Below are 18,404 nucleotides of genomic sequence, written 5' to 3' on the forward strand. Positions count from 1 at the left end.
ATGGACAGCAAACCATAATACCTTGTTGCAACCATAGTACACATGAAAATATGGTATAAACCGACAAAAATCTGTGCTAATAGCCAGAACGTAAATCAAGTTTTTATATTATATTGAAAGTAATAATTTCAAATACTAATAAATAAATATATGCTAATATATAAATATTAAATAATAATGATTATGCTAAAATAAAATGTAAGTTATAGGCAGTAAGTATAGTACTTCATCTATTTTTGTTGCTATTTTATTTTATTTGAGAGATTATCTTTTCTGAACAAATTTTGAAATAGACTTATTGAAATTCTTACATAGTGCAATTATTATTTTAATTTTTATATTACTAAATTTGATATATTTTGTTCAGAAGGAAAAATAATATTTTTTTTCAGCTCTCAAAAACGTGCATTAAATTCCAATTATAACATTGAATTAATTTAGAGACGGAATGGACACAAGGCATTAAAGTTTTTTACAAAAGGCATTAAAGTTTTTATATAATACAATAACAAAGAGTTCTTGCACTTCTAAGTAATTCAACTTTAAATTTGCCTTTTTTCTGTAAGGTAATTATAACATAAATAATTATTAGATATTCGTTTTCTCTTTTTTCGAGAAACTTAACAACTAAAGAGTTAATAGCTTTTGCTAGCATGCAGTGATCTAAATTTTGAGTATAGTTATGTATTAATAGGGCATTTTATTTTTAAAATTTGTTGATTTATGCAAAAAAAGAAGTAATTTAATATTTAACATAGACTATTATATATGAGAATAATAATAGTAATACCAATACATAAATGCAACTTTTTATATTTTTAACAGTTTTCGAAGCAGTTTTTGACGTAACGGTTTTATCTATGGTTGACACAGTCAGAAACTTGCCAACCATGAACCATAAGAAAGTTAACTCGTATTTTCGTTCAACGTTCGTTCATACTATGGTTTGAACAAAAATATGGTTTAAGCTTGCAACAAATTTGCACTATGTAGACTGATGTTATGATTCAATCTTTAAGGACGTGTCGAGATATTGTTACGCAAATATACAATTTTTAATATATTTTTATCACAGAATTTGCTTCAAAAAAAATCCTTCGGGTTGGTTAGTTCTATGATTTTGTTGAGAAGCATGGTATATTAATTATGATAACAACATTCCATTTCCATCAGGATTGTTGTCATTTACAGAACGTCCATATTTTTTTGTCTTTTGTTTCAAATGAACTTTCGCGTGACGTTTTTTTTCGTCACTTCTGGCAAATTTTCTCCCACATATATCACATGAAAAAGGTTTTTCTCCAGTGTGTGTGCGTATATGTGTAGTTAAATGATCGGATCGACTAAAAGATCGCATGCAAACTTGACATTGGAATGGTTTTTGTCCAGTATGAATTCGAATGTGCCTCGTTAATTCATCGCTTCGGGAAAATCTTCTGTCACAGGGATTGATTGGACAAGCGTATGGCCTTTCATGAACTGGTGTCTTACTAGGGCGATTAGGATATTTCCGTGGCTTTACTGGAAGAAGTTTGAGTGGAACTGGACTGTTCTGGTAAGCTTGATTTAATATCTCATGCCCTTTACTTGTAGATTGATTGTATTCCGCAAGTGTGGCTGACCCTCTTACAGATACCGTAGAATCTAATTTAAACGGCGTTTCAGACACACTAGGACAAAGGTCACTTTGGGTCCATTGTTGTTTCGTTAAAAAATGCAATTCATCTGGACTAGGATTTATGAGTGATTGTGCTGATGAGGTGGTAAAAAGGGCATCTGTTGTAGATATGGAACATGAGCTATACATTGGGGGATCGAAATGTGCATTTAAGTGCAAAAGCAACTCTTGCGACATCGGATCTGGAGCTAATGAAAAAGCTGATTGCGTAAGGGCTGATTCATTAGTTTGAAAAGAAGTTGTAGCCTCGGGCAATGGGTATTGTGATAGTATTGCACCAGTGGTACTTAAATTTGTAAGAGGTGGCATAATATTTAATGATTTCTCTGAACTCAGCCACAGATTACTTTCTTCCGCTCTAATTGATCTTGAATTGCTGGGGTATGCTTCTCGATAAGATGTGCTGGCAATTTGTGGTTGAGAAACGCTACCAGGGAACATAATAGAATCAGATTTAGCTTTATCATCCAATTCTTCACCTGAAAGTTAAAGAAAACTATTAGAACTAAATGTCAAAAACATATTATTAATATTATTCAAAGCATTTATAAGAAATCAGTCATATTTATTTTCAGATATCGGTGTAAACTATGGATATAAAAACAAGAAAAAATATTAAAATTTATTCCGTTCTTTTAAAATTTAGCTAAAACATTAAAATGGCATATATTTTAAATTATTTAGCAGCTAGGATATTGCTTTAGATTTCGGCTAAAAAAATTTCTAATCATTTTCTCAGTTCAAAATTTATTATTATTCCTTCATGAGTTAACTTTTTTAATAACCTAGAATCGAAGCTATCAGGTTTTTTTCAATAAATAATTACAAAAATTTAAACAACTAGCATCTATTGAAATTTCTTCAGCAAAAATCCTTCAAAAACCTTAGAAAACAAATTAATAAATTTAAAATTTATAAATGTGAACAATTTATTGTTCTATCTATAATATCCATTCCTCGATTTTGTTGCATTGTCACATCTTAGTCTATCATCCATCCAATGTTTTCCCTATTTCAGCTTGAACGGATACCACTAGTTGATTCATAGCTGTTCTGTGAGAAGCCGGGAGAGCTGTATTAAGATCACCGTACTTTTGAGTGCTGATCGTGAAAGCTGTATTAAGTTCACGGCCGTTTCCGCTCCTGCATTGCCATTAGCAGTCGAGTGTATACAGGCAACTGGTGTGTGTTTGAGCGAGACTTAGTGGCAACAGCGTGAGTGGGACAATGTCACAGTCACAAATAGCGAATCAACTGTTCAATGTGGACCATCTATTCATGTAGGCGTGTTCAAATCGAAGAGTCTGTCGCGGTAGGCGTGCTCAGTGGAGATACCAATGTGGAGAGAGTCACATCGATAATGTAACATTATGAAAAGCTAATTCAATATAGAATCGAGTTAACATGTCTTATATACTAGTGAATTGGAATTGTATTTTTGTAGTGGTAGACACACTACAAAGAGTGTTGAAAAGCTATTGAATTAAAGTTCAAATATGGATACTAAAATAAAGTCGAAGCTGCCGATTTTCACCGAGTCGGATACCTTAATGTTAATTTATTTTGCATATTGAGAGTACAAATTAGTTAAGTCCGTTTTTTTGTGGTCAAAAATACATTTATTTCAGGACAATCAAATTATTGTCTATCGCTGGCTACTACTTTTTCCCACCTCTCAGGCAATTTTCGAATTCCATCTTGAAAAAATGTCTCGTCTTTTGAGGCGATCCAAGTTAGGAACCAATTTTCAATTTCTGCGAAAGAAGTGAACCGGTGACCTTCGAAATCGTGCTGCATCAGTCGGAACAACTAGTAATCAGAAGGAACAATGTCCGGCGAATACGGCGGGTGCGGTAAAATATCCCCTTTGAGCGTTTCCAAATAATTTTTTATGACTTATGCGACATGAGCCTATACCGATCACCCGTAATGGAATCGCCGGGTTGTAGCAGCTGATAGTATACAACACCATTCTTGAAACGTCTAAACCATTCCCTACTTGGAGCACTGTCACCACAAGCATTCGATGCGCTTCAGCAGCACTTTTCTTGCAATTAAAGTAGAAACATAAAACCTCCCGCAAATGCTCCTAGTTACCACAAAATTTGACATATTCAACAAAGTAAAAAAAAACAGGGTTTTTGTATGAAACTCAAAGCGATATAAACTGAATATTATTGACAGATATCTAACCTCTCTGAAACCACCGAAACCAGCTGTCAATATGAAACATTCATAACAGCCAGAGCTATCTTTTGAAAACAGACCGAACTAATTTGTACTCCCAATATTTCACTATATCTCTGAGACTAATTGAGTAATCAAAAAGAAATTTCTCGCAATTTTCAGTCACGTTTATCCGAAGATGACTCAGTATAAACAAGTTATTTATTTTTTATAGTTCAACGAATTAACAATTAAGTAAACTTTGAATTGAAACGTATATAAAATTTTATCTTGTTTTATTATGTCATCGAAAATAAAAATGACTTTTTTGAAATTTATTTCCTCAACATCAATTCGCTTGATTTCATTCAAGTTTTGTATTTTATTTAAAATTAACTTGTTTAAATCAACGGTAATATCGTATATCGTATGATCCAAATATATCGCATGATCCAAACAATTTTTCATCATTATTAATTCAAAATTTATTATTATTTTAATTCAAAATTAATATTTTTATACGTGAAAATATTTTTTGATAAGCAAAGTTTATATTTGAGTGCAAAAGGTACTAGATTTGCTTAAACGTTTCTAGAGGTAAAAATAAATTAACATTTATTTTGAAGTCTAAACTTTCGAACGATCTTTTGCCTTTACTATTTTAAAGATATATTCATCAGATTTAAGCTATCCTTCATATTTTGAAATTAACGAATCTCAATTTGTAGAAAAAAAAATTTGAAAAAAAAAGTTCATTTTTGCTTCTATTTTTTAACGTATTCTGCACAACTTAACTTATTTAAGATTAAACCCACAAATCATAAGAATTTCATTTCAGTATGTAAAACTTATAATAATCAGATGAAAAACTTCGCGCTCTGTACAATGAAAGCTCTCTACATTTTTATTTAATAATGCCAGCACTGTATATTTTCATTTAACAATAAATGCATAATTGCAATTCAGTTCTTTAAAAAACATATTCCATTTTGCTTTGTCTCTTAACAAACTGTGACATAATCTTCGGGAAATGTACAGAAAATATTTTTCTTGTGTATCTTGAACAGTTTAAAGTAGCCTTAAATGTATCAACAAGATATATAAATAAGATATGTTTGCGATCATTTATTGAAATTATGCAAACATTAACTTGCATGTGCATATTCACTAAAAGCTTACGGCTATATCACAGAGACCAAATAACTTGTGACCTTCTACTTTTCTTTATTTTGTAATCCTTATATTGTAATTATAGAACACATTCATTAATATCTTTCACAAAGTTAAGTAAACGACTCTGTTAGTCAAATTTAAGATTAAACAGACTTTGTAAAGTTTATTTTATATTTGTGATTTATTTGTATATTTATATGGGAGATTCTTTTTAAATATGATAATTCGGACCAAAAAATTTCTTCACATTTAAAGTCTTCAAAATAATCAAAAAAAAATTTTCGTATACTTCTTTAGTTACATTTATTAATATCTTACAGACAGCAGTGTAGTTTATTGACATTTACTCGAGAAAAAAAATAAAATAGAAATTCACCAAATCTTGAATGCCAGGAAAATGACATACTAGCTTAGAAGTTTAAAAAACAGTCATTTTAAGTTAATAGTAAGTAACTCAACTTAGGCCTTTATGTTAGATGGACCATAAATTGCTTAAATTAATTCTTTTTATCCACTGTAGGAAGAATCAAAAATTTTTTTGTTACTGCTATGTACAGAATAAAATTGTGTATTATAATCAATTATTAGATAAATAAATAACTTCGATTACACTCAAGCATATTACAATCATACATAAACTTGGTATTGGGTTAATATTTGCTTTCCCTCCTTACAGTATTAGCAGTTAAAAAAAAATTTGGTAACACTTCAATGTTCTGGCATTCATAAGCCAGGAAAATGACAGCCAGGTTAATGACAAATTCGCCATTTTATAGCATATAACTTTACTTTAATTTAATATTTTGGCCTAAGACGTTTATATTCTGCTGAAAACAACAGGATTTCTTAAAATAACTCAGATAAATCTATGTAGTTTATGTTTTTAATGATTTCATGAAGCCAGAAAAATAACAACATAAAAACCTACTCACCTTGAAAAATTTTTTTAAATAGATTTTGAACCAGAAAATTGGTTCTTTATTCATGCAACAAGACATGTTCATATAAGAGGGCATTTAATCAATCTTTTAACATAAGATATTGATTGCTGGCTCTATCTATTTTGGTTATAAATCACAAAATAAAAGTAGCCAGGAAAATGACAGACTTTCTTGGGACAAACAAATTATTGACAGAGAAAATTATTTTAAACGAAGTTTTTGTAAATAATACCCTCTGTGTACATTCTAGAAATGCTTACACCGGTTGAGATAAAAAAAATTAGATATTGAAAACATTGTTTAGGACATACCAGGAAAATGACATTTTGAAGTTCAATTAAATTTCTTAACTATACAAAACAGTCAATGCTAGTGCAATGTCCTTTTAAAATGCTAACAGCAATGTCATTTATAATTTTTTTTTAAAATGTTCTTTTAGTATTATAGTATTAGATCTTGGAGCAAGGGACAGTGAATTGTCATATTTCGTGAGAATCACCCATATACGCTAAAAAACGATTATTCAACCTCCAATTATACCTATTTTGATGCTTGCTTCCTACATCAGCCTTCCAACATTGTTGATTCTTTTGCGAATTTATTTTTTCCTCTATGAACTATTAATTTGAAACACCCAATGCCGCAAATTTTTTTTTTGCATTTCCGATAAGGATTTGAAAAGTACATAATAAGGGAGGATTATACAGAACACCCAGTACATTGTGTGGGAGTGGAAAAGGATTTTTCTTTCAGAAAAGAAACCGAAGAATTGTAGAGAAACCTAGTTAGTTAGTTATTTTAAATGAAACCAGAGAAGTTTTGAATTAAGATTTAATAAAAACAAAGTATTTGAATTTATTGAATAATAGCGCAAAAATATGGCTTAATTCACTCCGTTAAGGCAGTTCGTAGCCCTGTTTCTATAATTTTAATTTGTTTCTGAATTCGATTGCTTCTGTTTATTGTCATTAAAAAAATATTACTTCTTATTGAAAACCAAACGGTAAGATTGCTTACTAAATCTGGATCATCTATTTTCATACCCAACTATCAATTAAAAATATACTTTTATTAACTATTTCTTATAAGTTCTAAATAAAAAAAAAACGTATTCTTAAAAAGGGAATTTAATGTTCTGATTATATAGTTTTGAAGAATAAGTAAAATCATTAAATCTAAATTCTTTTTATACATACATGAAATTTTTCAAACAAAAATAGTAAGGGAAAATTATCAAAATTTGACATCCTCTAATCTATTAAGTTTTTTTCTCCTAATATTCACCTGCATTTGTCTCTGCCAAATCATTCTTGGTCCTCCCCTTTCTCTTCTGCAATCAGGGGGCCAAGAGAGAAGAATATATCTTAATTTTTATTGGATTAATGGATTGACTAGGCCATTGTAAGATATCAATCTTTTCATGTATAAACCGTTCTTTCACAAGCTTTGTGGTGCTATTGTCCTGCCAGAATTTCTAATTTTGGTGCATAATTTGGTGTGCGTTCGATAGAAGACTGTTTAATAAAATGCATCGTTATACGAAGCAATCCATGATGATATCGCAATAATGCCAAGAGATTTGAAAGACACTCCAAGCCATAATACTGATTTCACAGTGTTTCTCAGTAAAAATTTAATATTTAACATTATTCTTGTTTCTGCTGGACATCGAATATTTTTCCTGCCATCCCTATAATTTAGTCAGGGGTCTGTCCAGGCATTTTGTGAAAGGTACGTTTTTGTAAAATTATGAAAAAATTACGCGGAATTTGTGAATATAAAATAAACGTTAAGTCACATTCTTTCAACCAGGGTCCGTTTTTGTGAATTTGTGCAAATAAGGTCCGTTATTGCAAGAAAACTTTTTCAAGGAGTTTTTAAATTGTAAAGACATACAAGATTATGCTCAACACTGTAAAATTATGAATAAAAAAATTAAATTTTAAAAAATAAACAGCAATTGCAGCTACTAAATTAGCGATGCAACATATAAATATTTGGTATTTAGCCTATACTGCTGAACGCAGAATATTCATTTCGGACGAATAAAGGAAGAAGCGTCTGCCGAAGACAAAATTTAGTTCGTTTACATCTGTCTTTCTGTCCCCCTCCCCTTCCTGGGAAGGGTTTATTCGATTAACAGAACAATAATGAAGATAAACAAATTTGTGAAGGGTCCGATTAAAAGATAAATTATTTTGTGAAGGGTCCGTTTTTAAGTTAAAATATTTTGTGAAGGGTCTGTTTTTATGAAAAGATATTTTGTGAAGGGTCCGTTAACGGACCCACATTTCTTCTAAACAGACCCCTGATTTAGTATTCCGAATAAATTGAATTTGTATTCATCTTCTACTTTTTTTGAAAATTTTAGATTTTATTTAAAAAATCTTGAAAGTCCAGTTCAAGTTCACTTGTACTAATATTTACAACACTTTCTTTGCGTAACTCCATTGTAATTTGAGCTACGGTTTTTCTTGAAGTCCTACAGTGCTTTACTATAGGGCTCTCTTTTTCCATTATTTTTCGTTTTCTACTAGTTTTAGATTTGCATTTTAAACTATATGAACTTTCATTATTATTTAACAGAGTATATATAGTATAGTTTTCAATTGATAATTAAAACGAAATTTGTGGAGGAACCACCTTCTTCTGATAACTTTATTAATCTTTACGTAACTCAAATATACGTAATGGTAATTTCGTTAAAACAATTTAAATGTTAGTGATAGAAATATTTAGGGCTCACTAGATTATGGTGACATAACGAAAATAATTTCCAAATCTAACATTAAAAAAAACATTGTCGGAGAGAACTTTTCCCTTAAACATGCATTTTTACCGTAAAATTTTAAGGAGCAAAAAGTCCGATAAACCATAATTTTTACAATAAGTTTTACCGAATCACTGCCATTAAATAAATATTACTGTAAGCATTACAGTACAAATTTTCCTATCAAAATTTGATTTTACGGTGAAATGATTCTTACGGAAGTTGTAGTTAGGGTGCCAGTACTTTATACTGCAATTTGAACCAGATTTTTTTTACAGTGTAGTTTAATTTAGTTTTTATGTAAACATGTGTTTTTACAGTGCGCAATGAAAAAACGGACCACGCTGAATAACTTTTAATCTAATATGTTCGGATCTTCACGTTCTAGGACTCAAACTTATAAGCTCGAGGGGGTGACTTTAAATATGGTAATTAATAAGTGCAGACAAAATTATAAGTTACGAAATCAGACCAAAAACGTAATTTCTTTGAATAAACATACCTTCTTTTGGATGGAATCGGATTTCTGATCACCAAAATATAGGGGGTAACCCAATAGTTTGAAGAAGAGAGCGCTCGAAAATTTCAACCCCTTAATTTTACTTTTTGCGTATTACACTACATCTTGAGAACTTCGTAAGCAAATTGAAAAATATTTGCACACAATTATAAAATTCGATAATCAAAAGATATTTCCCTGCAAAATATAACTTTTAGTAAAAATTTACAAATTTTTATTATTTTATTTAATAATAGTCGAATAAATTTTGAATTGTAGGGTATAACATTTTTTACGTCATTTTAAAAACTGCAATTTTGAAAATACAAAAATACAAAATTTTAGCAAAATTGGTCGAATAGTTCCTGAGAAATGGAATTTTAAACATCTGACTGTTTTGAAATTCAATTTCTTAGGATCTTTTCGACCAATTTTTCCAAAATTTTGAATTTTGTCATGTAAAAATATGTTTTTTAAAAGTTCTCGAAATAAAACGAAATACGCAAAAAGTAAAATCAACCAAACCGAAAACGTATCAACCAAAAAGGAAATGGAAGATTCCTTTGTTAACCAATGATTTCTACAAAACTTCTAGACTATAATTTCTTCCCTCATCTCTAGACGAATTTTTTAATGAAGACTTCACGGATTCCCAACCTTATTTAGCTCACTTTGCAAGTCAAATATTTTTCACTGCCCTCCAATATAGTTTCTTAACAAAAGTTTATTAAACATTAATTTCAGTCAGAAAATTTAGTCAAAGAAATCAAAGAGAATTGCAATGTAGCTTTTCTTGAGATTTTTCAAAATAAGAAGTAGTTGATAAAAAAACCGCATTGTTCAAGAGACAAACACTATTAAAAATTAAGTGGTTTATATTACGTATTGTCCAAAATAAGTCGGACTGTTTTTATTCCACCATGAAAGAGAAGAAAAAAATTTTTAAGAAAACTATATTGTATATATATATATATATATATATATATATATATATATAACGTCGTTGCCGAGTGGAAGGATTAAAACAGGTCTTAGGCCGGGAAGGAGGGTACAAAATTTATTTATTAATTATTAGATAGAACAGTCATGAGAGTGTAAAAGTGAACACGAAAAATTGCGCTCCTTGGTTATATGTTAGGGAAAATCTTGCAAAGTAAAAACTGTAAAATGTTTCAATTTAGGCAAAGAGGGAAATCTTAGTAATTGCTATTGGTTTCTGAAATATATCGAGCGTTTCCCACAGAGAGCAAAAGGAAAAATGTCCTGCTTTTAATTAAATGCATACTTAAGCCAAAAATATATTTAAGAACAGGATGTGGCCTTTAAAAAGTGTGAGAAAGGATTCGATTAGAATAATAATTAGGATAACATAAAAAGATTAATTGAAGCTTTTTATGTTACATCCCCCCTCGCCAAAAATATCCAATTACAATCCAAAAATTTTAAAAATTATCAATTTGCAAAATCTTCCCTATGGTAAAAGCACCATTAAAATTAAAATAATCAAATTTGTAACTTTAACAATATATAAAGTAATATGAATTAACATTTGTACTCATTGTAAAAATTTTAACACAACTAAAAATCTGTAGTAGCATTATCAGCAAATTTAAGATTTTCATTATCAACAGTTTTTATGAATTAACAGTTTTTTTAGATCCAAGTCTTTATTTGAAGATTACACCGAAGTTATTCTCCAAGAAGTACCACAGTACCTCATAATACCGCAATTTTTGAATTAACTCTTCAATCAAGATGACAAAAATTTATAAACATTTGTTAGAAATGTGTAATTTAAAATGTAAAACACAAAATACAAAAAACAGTTTTACAGGAAAAATTTCAGTCTGAAATTAAATTTGAGTATTGTTTACCTTGTTTGAAAACAAAATAAAATTAAAAAATGACACAGTGGTTGTTATTCTCCAGACCAAGACTTCAGTATTGTCTTTTTTTTTCACCTTATTTATTATTTACCTTTCATATTTACCACTTTAATAGCAAAATATCCACACAAAAAAAAAAAAAAAAAAATTTCTGTTTTATGTCCAAAATTTGCCTTCTGTAACATTTTTTCTTTTCTTTCTCTCTTATTTTTATTTCTACTTTCTGTATTTTTTATACTTTTATTTTCTTTCTTGGTATTTTTATTGCAATTATTAACCTGGATTTCAGGAGAAATGTGTAAAGACAAGTTGCTTTTATAATCCGAAAAAGTGATCAGTTTTCTCCGATTTTGCATAACACAACCCGTTTAACACAATTTATCAGTAAGTGAAACCCATAACAAAGCTTTCAAATTTAATATGGTATTAAGGTAAATCAGTTTTTAATTTTTGACTGACCTAGCTATTTTCCTTATTTTTAATCTGAAGTACAAGTTTGGTTAATTTGCAAATTACCTTTTATTTCTTCTTTTTAATTTTTTTTTTTTTCATTTATCTTTCTTTCTGGACATAATTTTATTTTTAAAAATTTTAGTTCGGATATTTTTTAAAATAATTTTTGTGCAGATATCTTAATAGGTAATTTAATTTGTCACAATCGGGTGTTAGGAAATTCTAATATTTTCATTTCTTTTAAACGTGTTTTTGAAGTGTATTTCGTTATTAAATTTTTCAATTTGTGTTTGATCATTTTCCTATCTGTATGCTGGAATTAAAGTTCAGAAATAAAGAAACGATTCGTTTATGGAAATTACTGAGCTAGAACAGAGCTATGAACTAATTACCAACGTTGGACTAAAACATTAATGTCTGGCTTCACATTTCAATTCAAATTCTAAAAACAAGTATTTTATTCATTTTCCAAAGTATTTGTATGAGTTTTAACTTTTTATAATTCAATTTATAATTTTTGTCACACCGCAATTGCATTCATATATCAATATCAACAATTATTGTAGTTGCATTTAGAAGAGAAAATTTTTAATGGCATTTTCATCTTAACCCTACACACTATATAGTAAAACAAAAATATAAATTCTACCAATTAATAAATCATAAAAACTGTAACACATTCAACAATAAATATGGAAATAATTTCTCGAAACATTTTTTATGCCAATCAATTCACTGAAAATAAAAATTTCAAGAAAAAAAAATTAAACAATAAATATAATCAATGTTTAAAAAAAAAATTGCTTCAATTGAAACATCAAGTATGAGGGGAAAAAAATTTAAAATCATAATCTAAGATTTTTGCTATTCACATGAGTACCTTTTTCTTTATTAATCAATAAAAATTCAAGAAATTGTTTTATGAGAATAGTAAAAAAAATTAACAAAAAGGAAACATGAAAAAGTTCGAATTAGTTCAAAAAGATATTTTGAAAACCGCAACATCAGAGATGAAACTTGATAGGAAAAAAAATTGTTTCTTCGATTCCAAAACACATTTTGAAAATCACAACATCAGATGAAAGTTGTTTTGTTTCTTTGTTAAGAGGAATCATAAATTAACACCGATAGTAAAGGAGAAATTGAAGCTTATTTTTCTTTGAGTTGTACACCATTCCGGGGTGTGAGATATAAAATGCTACAATTTCCGGAAGGGATAAGGTTTCAAATCGAAAACTTTTTAACTTCTATCAGGAGTCCAATGCAGATTTTCTTTTTTGTCCAAGAGAGGAGAAAAAGATCGAATTCAGCTTACAGATAACATAAAAGCTTTTTATGTTTTATATATATATATATATATATATATATATATATATATATATATATTAACATAAAATAAAGATTAATGTTTTGTAACATGACTTATAATAAAAGTCTTACAAGCGTAATTTTGAACATATGTTATTGATAATTTTTTTTATTCAAAAATACAAGAAATTTTACTTTAAAATATCAAAAAATACTTATTTCATTAAAGTTTCCTTTTAAAACTTTTTAAGGCTGTGTTGTTCCATACTAGACAGTTGCTCCATATCATGAACAAAGATTTGAAAATTTAATCAATTGTATTTATAAAACAGCATAAACCACAAAACGTCGCAAAAAAAAAATCCAAAATGAAAATAAATTTAATCCAAAACTAAATTCGTAATTGACCAATTAATGCATTAAGTATTCACTACAATGATAATTTAAATGAATGTTAGGTCTCATGTATATTCATTTATAATTAAGAAATGAACTATTCCAACTATGCTAAAATCTATACTGCAACCACATTTGAATTTTTTTTTAAATAGTTATTCAGAGGAAAAAAATATTAAATAACATTTAACTTCTGTTTTATTAAGTATTTAGAAAAATCAATAAATTTAACGAAAGAAACGGGATAGGTTAATCACAGTAACGATTTAATAAGAGAAGTATGAAAGTGCACAGTTTTATGATTAATTAAAAATTAGTTTAAGATAATTAAAAAAATTAATTTCCATAGATAATTATCATTTTTGATACACATAAAATAACATTAAATTTTTCACTGCTAAGAAATAAATCGAATTGGATATGAAAATGACAGTTAATTTCGAGGAAAAATGCAAGTAGTAGTTGCGTTTCAAAATCAAGCTAATTTAATTAATGAATATCTAGCCCATATTATTACGGAACGATGTATAAGGAATACATCGTATCCTTATCCACTGAGCCGTTGAAACCATTTGTTCATTAATCTATTAATGGTTAAAACAATACAAGTGAAAGTTTTAAAAAAGGTAGCAAGAATAAATGACGTGTCTCCTTTTCATTAAAGTTATGAATATCAAACTTTTAAAGTAGCAATGAAAAAACAAATTACAGTACAGAACCCGTTATCCGGAAATCAGAAAACCGGAAAACCAAAAAACCGGAACGAAATTTGATAAATTTTCCCGCTATTTTTTTTTTTTTTTTAAATTTTTTTTTCCTCATAAGATTTTAGGATTTTTCTTTCTTTTTTGAAAGATGTTTACCCTAGCATCATTTTGGAAATAATCATTAGTGTATTACTTCGTTTTTTCAAGATTATTTCCAAATATTTTTTTTTTTAGTTGGGTTTAACAATAAAAAAAACGACTTTTTGTTGCGATTCAGAAAACCGGAAAAATCAGTTATCCGGAATAGCGATGGTCCCGATCGTTCCGGATAATCGGTTTCCTACTGTAGTAATTTTAATATAAAACCCTTCTTTTTTAATTTACTGTCGCTTAACAAATAAAAAGTTTTTCGTGTGACTGTACGTGCAAGTGTAAAACAGTTTTGTTAAAAAATATGTTGAACTTATAAAGTGACATAGTTAAAAAACATGTTAGACTCATTAAATAAAGTGATTTTCAGTTAAGAAAATATTTTGCAATTTACTTCTTGTTTTTTATACATTTTAAGATGTTCCCATTACCTTTTAAGCTATCTAAAAATAAAAAGGGGATTCTAATTTTTATTTATTTATTTTGCTTTTGTGCCCGCTGTACAAAATGTCTTATTTTAATCAGATGATAAAACTTAACCTCTCGAGATCAGAACTTTAAATAAGAATGGAAAATGCGATTCTTTTTTCAAATATCTTAATAAGCTCATAAATATGATACAATATAATTTTTTCAGAAGAATTCGATTCATTGAACTTAATTAACTTTTTAGTGATTTTTAATTATTAGATTAAAAGTTTCACTTTTTTCCATAATGATATTTTTAATATGTATCTCTTAAAAATTTGTTCACGCATACGATAGACTCACAATATGCCATATAATTGTCCGAAAGGTTACTTGAATTCAAACATTTCTGAAACTTTTTCATCGTGAATAAAAACTTCAATTTACGAAGGCAAATAAAATTATGCTTTTAGATAGACAATCAATTTGTAATGGCACAAACAGAAAAAAAAACATTAAATAAAATTTTTGGTATGATACGAGTGCATTAAATATTGCTCAATATATTGGACGCAGGGATATTGTAATTTCGCATAATTAAAAATATCTCTTATAGTTCAATATTTCTAAAAATAATTTTAATTACCAAACTTTTGATCGCAAATAAGATGTAAGATATATGTTCCATAAAATGAGTTTAAAAATATGTGTGCTACACAATTATAAAGCTTTTTTAATTACGTGTCATTAAAGAAGAGAGTTAATTTACATCTTATAGTTAATTAAATTTTTATTTACATCAATTAATTAGTAATTATTTACATTGTCATTATTATCTATTAATTAATTTACTAATGATAAAAAATTTTGAATTGTAAGGTAGTAAAATTTTTTCATATTCTGACTCTTCAAATTTTTTGAAAATACTTCTTATTTTTAATGCTATTTGATTGGTGAAAAATTGATTAAAATATTAGTTTGAAGAGCTAATTATTGAATGGTTATGAGATAGTACTTCATTGTATCATTATATTGCCAAAATTTCAGTTATTTGCAGCAGTTATTTATTGTAGTTTATAAATAATTATTTACATTTTTGTTACAAAACAATTTTCTGAATTAATTCATTAATCATAAAAATTTTTGAATTGTAAGGTATTAAAATTTTTTCAGAATTTACAAATTTTTTGCAGAATTTTCAAGTCTTCAATGAATGATTATGAGATGGTATTTTATTTTATCATTACATTGCCAAAATTTTAATTATTTACAGCAGTTATTTATTGTAGTTTTATAAATAATTATTTACATTTTTGTTACAAAACAATCCTTTTTGGGAAGCTTAATACATAAATTCCTTTGCAGATGTGTAGATAACTCACAAAAAAATTTGCATAAGAATAGCATAAATAGCATAAGAAAAAAAATCTTAATTTTTTAAGATTTGTGAGGATTTTCTTAAAAAATAAGCACTTTTTCAGAGAGTCTGAGCTAAAAAAATAAAATAAAGAAAGAAAAAACAGAACAAAATTAAAAAATTAAATACGTTAATTATACATAACTCTGCGTGTTTAATGCATGCAATTGAATGCCAAGACTATTGATTAAAAAAGAATGAATCATCGTTGATCATCTACCATGTATCGTTGATCATTTATCATATCATCGTTGATCGTATGTTGAGCTCGGAAAGACTTTAATTTAACTTTTGCATATTTCGGAAAATGAAGAGTTTAGTTGAAAACATCGACTTTATTTAGTTTTGCATAGAAGAAAATCTCGTTCGATATCTTTACCAATGAAACATATGTTTGACATTTTAAATTTTCTTAACAAAACAAAATTAAATTTAAGCATTTTTTTTAGATAAAAATAAATAAGGTTAAATTAATTTCAACCATACTATTAAAAATAATTATTTTAAAATCTAAATTCATATAAAAAACTTTTTTGTTCGGAAATAGAAAAAAAAATTAATTTTTGACTCACCTGTTGAAAAAAGTGTGAGTAAAGCCTCCCCACTCGGAATACCCGAGCAGGAAGGTCCGTCCCATCGGGGGTCCCCCGTTGTCACAAATTCCTCAAGAATCATTATAAGGTATCCTAATATTTATCATTTTATTAATCACTCAATATCTTACCCTATCATCAGAAAAGAAATATTATGAACTGTTTTCGCTCAGACTGAAAGTTCATGAATGAACAACAGTTCCAGCCCACTTTCCGTATTTGGAAAGTGTTCTGTAAATGTGACCAATCACAATCTTTACGTTTATAAGTGACGTTTTGAAACGTAGAACTTCGTCAAAAGACGCGTTACTATTTATTTGATGTCGTGTATGGTATCTAAAATTGTTTTAACTCTTTTATTCTAAAACAGAAACTTACCAATCAACGTTTTTTGAGCATTTTATTGAGTAATATAATATTTGTGTAAGAGAGAAACCTAAAAACGCGAAATGAATAAACTTTTTAGAAAAGAGTGCATCGACTCTCTTCGTGTCGTTGAAGTCCATATATGGTAGCCGAAGATCTCCGAAGAAAGCCGAATGCATACGTCATAAGTATAGCGAGGGATGAAAGGTGAAATTTTTTCTTTATTTTAATTACTCTTTAGGAGTGGCTCAGTTGCGTTGGAGAATTGTGTGGGCGATTAGACAGCGAAGAGTTCTCTACTTAAACTTCGGTGATAGAAACCCCAATAATTTAACAAACAAATGATTTCAGAAAACGTTTTACATGCTTGTTTTGTTTTTGTTGCTTAATTTAAGAAAATTTAAAAATTGTATTATGCTTGGAAACTTTACTTTTGTTTTGTTTAAAAACAATTATGTTTAATACCTCATAATACATTTTTATATAGTTATTGTTTTTCAAAAGGTAGCGTTAAATTAGTATGAACAAAAAAAAATACTTCCGAAAGTTTTTATCACTAGAATTTTTATTTTTAAATGAAATTTAGTTGTTGTTTTGCCGCATATCTCTCTAAGATGTTAATTTTCAGGTAAATACGAGATACTTGTGAACTTTTCCTGCATTTTTAGTTCTCGTTTAGATTGTTAACACTGTAGTTCTTGCTTCAGACATAGTTTTTAGCACCGTTTGTTACCTCGAATAGATATTATCGTATATTCCTCTTAAATTTTTCTTCTTCATGCTATTACAATACAGTATTCAGAGTACAAACAGTGAGTAGAAAAAGAGGGACCACCCTGAATAACTTTTGATTCAATAATCCAATCTACGCGTTTTAGGTTTTTATAGGTTCGAGGGGGTGACCTCAAATATAATAATAAATTAGTACAGATGATATTTTAAGTTGTGAAATCAAACTCAAAAAAGTACTTTCTCTGTATAAGCATACCCTTTGTTTGTGTTTGATGGATTCGGCTTTCTGACCTCAAAAATATAGGGGTTAGCAGCAATCTGGGAAATATGGTCCCGATAGTTTGGATCCCTTAATGTTAATTTTCCTTTTCATCACCATATCTCGAGAAGTTTTTAAGAGAATTGAAAAATATTTGAGCACTATTATAAAATTCGATATTCGGTATTGTAAAATTCACACAATTATAAATATCCAAAAATAATTCCCTCCAAAATTTAACTTTTAGTAAATATTTATTATTTTATTTTATAACAGTTTAAAATAATTTGAATAGTAAGATCTCTAATTTGTTTACATATTTTTAAAATTCTTATTTTACATGGCTAAATACAATTGAGCGAAATCGATCGAATAGTTAAGGAGAAATTGAATTATAAACGTTGGAATTTTTTAAAATTTGATTTCTAAGGAACTATTCGATCAATTTCGCTCAAATCTTGAATTTTATCGTGCAAATTTCGATTCTTTAAATTGATGTAAA

At 28.2% G+C, this 18,404-nt stretch overlaps 1 protein-coding gene across 1 annotated transcript; it reads right to left on the reverse strand.

Moving 5' to 3' along the window:
- Positions 1-1,002: 1,002 nt before the first annotated feature.
- LOC107440031 (uncharacterized) lies at positions 1,003-16,746 on the reverse strand. Its single transcript, XM_016052811.4, has 2 exons — positions 16,525-16,746; positions 1,003-2,157 (listed from the first exon to the last, which is right to left on the reverse strand). The coding sequence occupies exons 1-2, from the start codon at positions 16,625-16,627 to the stop codon at positions 1,145-1,147; spliced, it is 1,116 nt and encodes a 371-aa protein (XP_015908297.1). The 5' UTR covers positions 16,628-16,746; the 3' UTR covers positions 1,003-1,144.
- Positions 16,747-18,404: the final 1,658 nt, after the last annotated feature.

This window comes from Parasteatoda tepidariorum, chromosome 11, assembly GCF_982258835.1.
Source record: "Parasteatoda tepidariorum strain Cologne lab strain chromosome 11, Ptep-v5.0, whole genome shotgun sequence".
Taxonomy (NCBI): domain Eukaryota; kingdom Metazoa; phylum Arthropoda; class Arachnida; order Araneae; family Theridiidae; genus Parasteatoda; species Parasteatoda tepidariorum.

Excerpts from the sequence above, each read along its gene's own strand:
- LOC107440031 (XM_016052811.4), bottom strand. The coding sequence starts at position 16,627 with ATGATTCTTGAGGAATTTGTGACAACGGGGGACCCCCGATGGGACGGA. Across the intron at positions 2,158-16,524 it reads ACTCACACTTTTTTCAACAG|GTGAAGAATTGGATGATAAA; the intron begins GTGAGTCAAAAA and ends TTTAACTTTCAG.